At 41.8% G+C, this 4790-nt stretch overlaps 1 protein-coding gene across 1 annotated transcript; it reads right to left on the bottom strand.

Annotated features, from left to right (window-relative positions):
- Positions 1-209: 209 nt before the first annotated feature.
- On the bottom strand, positions 210-2958 carry LOC311601545 (uncharacterized protein). Its single transcript, XM_084789037.1, has 2 exons — positions 2804-2958; positions 210-1717 (listed from the first exon to the last, which is right to left on the bottom strand). The coding sequence occupies exons 1-2, from the start codon at positions 2915-2917 to the stop codon at positions 332-334; spliced, it is 1500 nt and encodes a 499-aa protein (XP_084645163.1). The 5' UTR covers positions 2918-2958; the 3' UTR covers positions 210-331.
- Between the last annotated feature and the right edge of the window lie 1832 nt (positions 2959-4790).

Here is a 4790-nt window from a genome sequence, read left to right as displayed (position 1 = left end):
CCACCACCCGAACCAAAGTCCTTGCAAAGCATGTCTGACAACAACTATGCAGGAACCAATCTCTCCCGCTTTCTCTCCACAGGTCACCATCCTCCCTTCTGTCCTCCCAGTTATACCATCAGAGACTCACCAGGATGCAAAGCTTTTCAAGTTATAATAAATTTATTTTGCAATTCTCACTGGACATCATTGAACTATTCAATGCGTAGTAACAGGGCACTTCAAAGCAATTTGATGACTCGACAGATATGCCTGAGGTCTCTGGCTGCGTTGTGGGACTACGGCCCATTGATTGATGTCAGGAGTGAAGGTGGTTGAGCCAGCTTTGGCTTCATGTCCCTGGGTTAGCTGGATGTGCATGTCCTCCTGCCACTGGATGCTGTACTGGCGGTGTGTTTATATTGTAATACGGGTGCTGGTGCTGACAGCAGGGTATGCATATCACCACTTGTACTGGCCTTTCTTGACAGGAGCATGCCATCCTCTCTTGTTCTACTGGCCTGTTTTGATAACAGAAGGTGTCCTTCTTGTCCTGATCAGAGTGTGTAACCTCTTCCTTTTTCACTGGCTTGCCTTCATCAAAGTGTGTGATCACGTCCTCTATTATTTGCTTACCTTGATCGAAGTGTATGGTTACTTCCTGTTGGGCTTGCCTGTCTTGATCAAATTGTGTGACCACGTCCTTTTTCACTTGCATGTCTTGATCACAGTAAGTGATCACTTCTTCTCTTCTTCTCATGTCTTGATCGAATTGTGTGACCTCATGCTCTTTGGTTTGCACGTCTTGATCGAATTGTGCCACCTCCTGTTCTTTGGTTTGCACGTCTTGATCGAATTGTGCGACCTCCTGATCAAAGTAAGTGATCACTTCCTCTCTTCTTTGCATGTCTTGATCGAATTGTGCGACCTCCTGATCAAAGTGAGTGATCACTTCCTCTCTTCTTTGCATGTCTTGATCGAATTGTGCGACCTCCTGATCAAAGTGAGTGATCACTTCCTCTCTTCCTTGCATGTCTTGATCGAATTGTGCGACCTCCTGATCAAAGTGAGTGATCACTTCCTCTCTTCTTTGCATGTCTTGATCGAATTGTGCGACCTCCTGATCAAAGTAAGTGATCACTTCCTCTCTTCCTTGCATGTCTTGATCGAATTGTGCAACCTCCTGTTCTTTGGTTTGCATGTCTTGATCGAATTGTGCGACCTCCTCTTCTTTGGTTTGCATGTCTTGATCGAATTGTGCAACCTCCTGTTCTTTGGTTTGCATGTCTTGATTGAATTGTATGATCTCCTCTTTGATTTGATCGGAGTCTGTGATCACCTCCTTTCTCACTTGCTTATCTGGATTGCACAGAGTAGTCATCTTATAATGGCGTAGCTTGTCTTGATTGCATGGTGTATTTGCCTCCACTTGCAGCTGGTTCTTGGACCTTCTTTGTGTCTTCATGCCATACTTCACCTGATTGTGTTGGTTCCGTAATATATTTATCTCATTCTGTAGCTGAGTATACTGCTGCCACAGCAATTTCAGCTTTTCCTGCCACTCTTTTTGTCGTTCCTCTCGTTGTTTTTTCTTTTTCTTCAGCTTCTTTTTTCCAGGGGATGGTGTTGCTCCTCCTTCTTTCTCATGTTTGCACAAAGGAATGGTGTTTCTCCTCGAGATCTTTATCTTTGGGACCTCTTCCAAGGTCTCTTTTATACTTTTAGGGGCCTCTAGAGCCTGGAGGAACAAACAGCACAGTGAGACATTGGATACTAGAGATCTGCTATGAAGCAAGGCCTTCTAGGGCTGTGGGCTGAGTAGGAAGGTACATATGTATGTATGTATGTATGTATGTATATGTATATACAAAATGTGTATGAAGAGTAATCTTACATTTGAATTCTATACCACTGTATCTAGAACTTATTTTTCACCTATGTACAAAATTCTATATCAGTGAATTAAAAAATATCTTGTGAGTGACAACTGAGGCATTAAGTTGAGGAGTAGATTCACTCATCTACTTTTTGTTCTACTTCCTTGTACATTTTTATACCCCCCTTCTTCCTTTTCAACCACTTTCTCCAAACAGGATGTCAATGTCCAGTATGCTGCGAGGAATGCATCCAGCCAGGTCTGATCCAATGTCCAGGTCTGGTTGTTTTGTTCTGAAAGCATGTAATTTCTCACAAAAAAATCATACAGTCCTAAAATTATAAGTGTATAAAAGGTGTGCATGATGCATGGAACAATTAAGCCTGGATTTCCGCTCTTTGTATGAGCAGGAAAAGAAGACATCTATAAATCTCCATTCATGCCAAATGAAGAACAGCATCTAAGAGTAATTCGTAGGGGTCCTTTAGTCAACAAGAATCATTGTCTATGCCTAGACATTCACGTTTCAGCCAGTCTCAGAGCTGGTCCCATATGGTGGGATTTGCAATATAAGTTCCCTGCTTGTTCTCCAGTTTAAATTCTTCCCATCCTGATTGTAGCCCCCTCCCTCATTCCCTCCCAATCCCCCTCCCTCCCTCATCCCCTCTCCTTCCCTCCCTTAGTACCCACACAGGGGAGGCCTCTTCCCCTAATATCTGACCTCAGCCTATCAAGACTCATCATCTGTATTAGTTATAACCTCTTCCTCTGTAGCCTGGCATGGCCGTCTTGCCAGGGGAACGCAATCTAAGTTCGGTGGCCAGTGTGCATGCCTGAAGTAGTCCCTCTGCGTAGGAAGTTTAAACTAGGTCAGGCAAACGTAGGTTTTCCAGGGGAGGGGACGTTGATGGAGAAAAGAGAAAGCTTGCTTAGGTTACGTTAACTTACGTTTTCACTGCCTCTGGAGGTGGACTCACGACGGGTCTTGCCAGAAGCACGAGTTCTCGGCTTTAGAGAAATCTGGCACTTAGTTAGGTTGGTATGTGAAGTCGATTGGTCCATCTCTGTAGCGTCCTTCTGTAACTTCTTACATTTCCCCTTGTGAAGCCTCACAAGGGTCTAGCTTAGAAGGCCAACTATCTGGCTTATATAGCCTCCTTGAACAATGGAAGCCACACCCATAAGCTGTCATTGGTCAGCTAGTTTTGCCATAGCCAATGGTGGCTACCATGGGCTTTGACATCACAGTGTATGCCCTCTGACCCCCTGGTGAATGTTGGGTGAGGCCAAGTTGTCTGGGAAATGAAGGTGAGGCTCAGAAAACAAAAGTGCCATCCTTGATGCCTCTGAAAGAGGGAGATGCCAGGAGGGAAAACAGGGTGTGTTTGTGCATGGAGACTTCTTTTCAACATCACAAGCACAGATTTTTCATGCCACCCTTTATATACACCCATGTTCAGTACGTTGGGGTAAATGGGTAGAGGGTTTGCTTCTGGAAGCTCTTTCTCAAGTTCCCCCAGCCTAATGAATGGTTCGTTCCAGTTTTGATCTTCCATGATACTTAACTAATAAAAGTCTTTGCCAAGTTAACATATGCTTAATAATATGTTGATGTGTCTAACTAAAACAAGTCTAATTTAAATAAATTATCTGTTAAAATGCTTATAGCTACCCATTTCAAAACAGCAGTTCTAATTCCAAAGATAGCAAAGAGAATAGTATTGTTCACTGCTGCTTTACTTAGCTTAGCCCACTTTTCAAGTTTGAAACACTGTAGAGGCCCATATTGTTCTTTGAAACACTGACATATAAGGAGGAGAGGAGTTAGTAGTCCATTTTCACTCAGTACTAGCAGGAGTTTCAGCCCATTTGTCATTTATTGTTGCACAGGACTTACAACCCTCAATGCGCACTTAACATATGTCAGAAATAAAGACCAATCTGGTTTCAAAGCGTTAATTATGGTAAAGTGCCACTTTATTAAACTATTATATTTATATTCAAAATTGCTCATTTTTTCCTGAGACAGCGTTTCTCTGTACAGCCTTGGCTATCCTGCACTCAGTTTGTAGTCCAGGCTGGCCTCAAACTCAAAGAGCTCTGCCTGTCTCTGCCACCCAGAGTACTGGGATTACAGGTGTGTGCCTGTTTTATAGAAAATAGATAGATAGATAGATAGATAGATAGATAGATAGATAGACAGATAGATGATAGACAGACAGACAGACAGACAGACAGACAACTTTCATTCATACGTATGAATTTGGGTGTAGATACACCATGGCATTTACATAGAACTCATAGGCCAACTGCATTTGTTATTCCTCATCTGTGAGATAATGTCTATTTGTTGTTTTTCATATATATAGATATAGATATAGATATAGATATATATAGATATATAGATATCAGATTTATTGTACCACCAGTTTCTGAGCACTCACCTGTCTCAGGCTACTGTCTTGCATTAGAAGGGTTATATATCTGTCTTCTTCATGGTTTCTGGAGATTTGAATGCAGGTCCTCACACTTGTACAGAAATCTCCTTTACAAACTGAACCATCTTCCCAACCTGCAAAAGTTCTCATCACATGAATTGTATGACTTCACTTGCATTCATTCAATGGATCTTGCTGGTATCATGACTACAGATTTCCCAAATGAGGTTCTACCCACAAAGTAGCCCATTTCTCTTATTGGTAACTCTTATTTCAGCTAGTTCTAGAATAAACCTCATTTTGACAGAATCTGACCTCTGAACAATATAGAAAGCTCCAATTGGGCAATAAGCATATCTTATAAGTAATGTGTACTTTTTTTTTTTAAATCCCTGAAGCATCAAAGGGAAAGATAACTTCAGAATTATCAGTCTCGTGATTTCCCCCAAGTTTCTAAGTTATATTTACTTAAACAGACATTTTTAATTTAGGTTTCG

Source organism: Acomys minous, assembly GCF_964271855.1.
Source record: "Acomys minous genome assembly, chromosome: 7".
Lineage (NCBI taxonomy): Eukaryota > Metazoa > Chordata > Mammalia > Rodentia > Muridae > Acomys > Acomys minous.
This window is presented reverse-complemented; position numbering and strand designations above follow the sequence as displayed.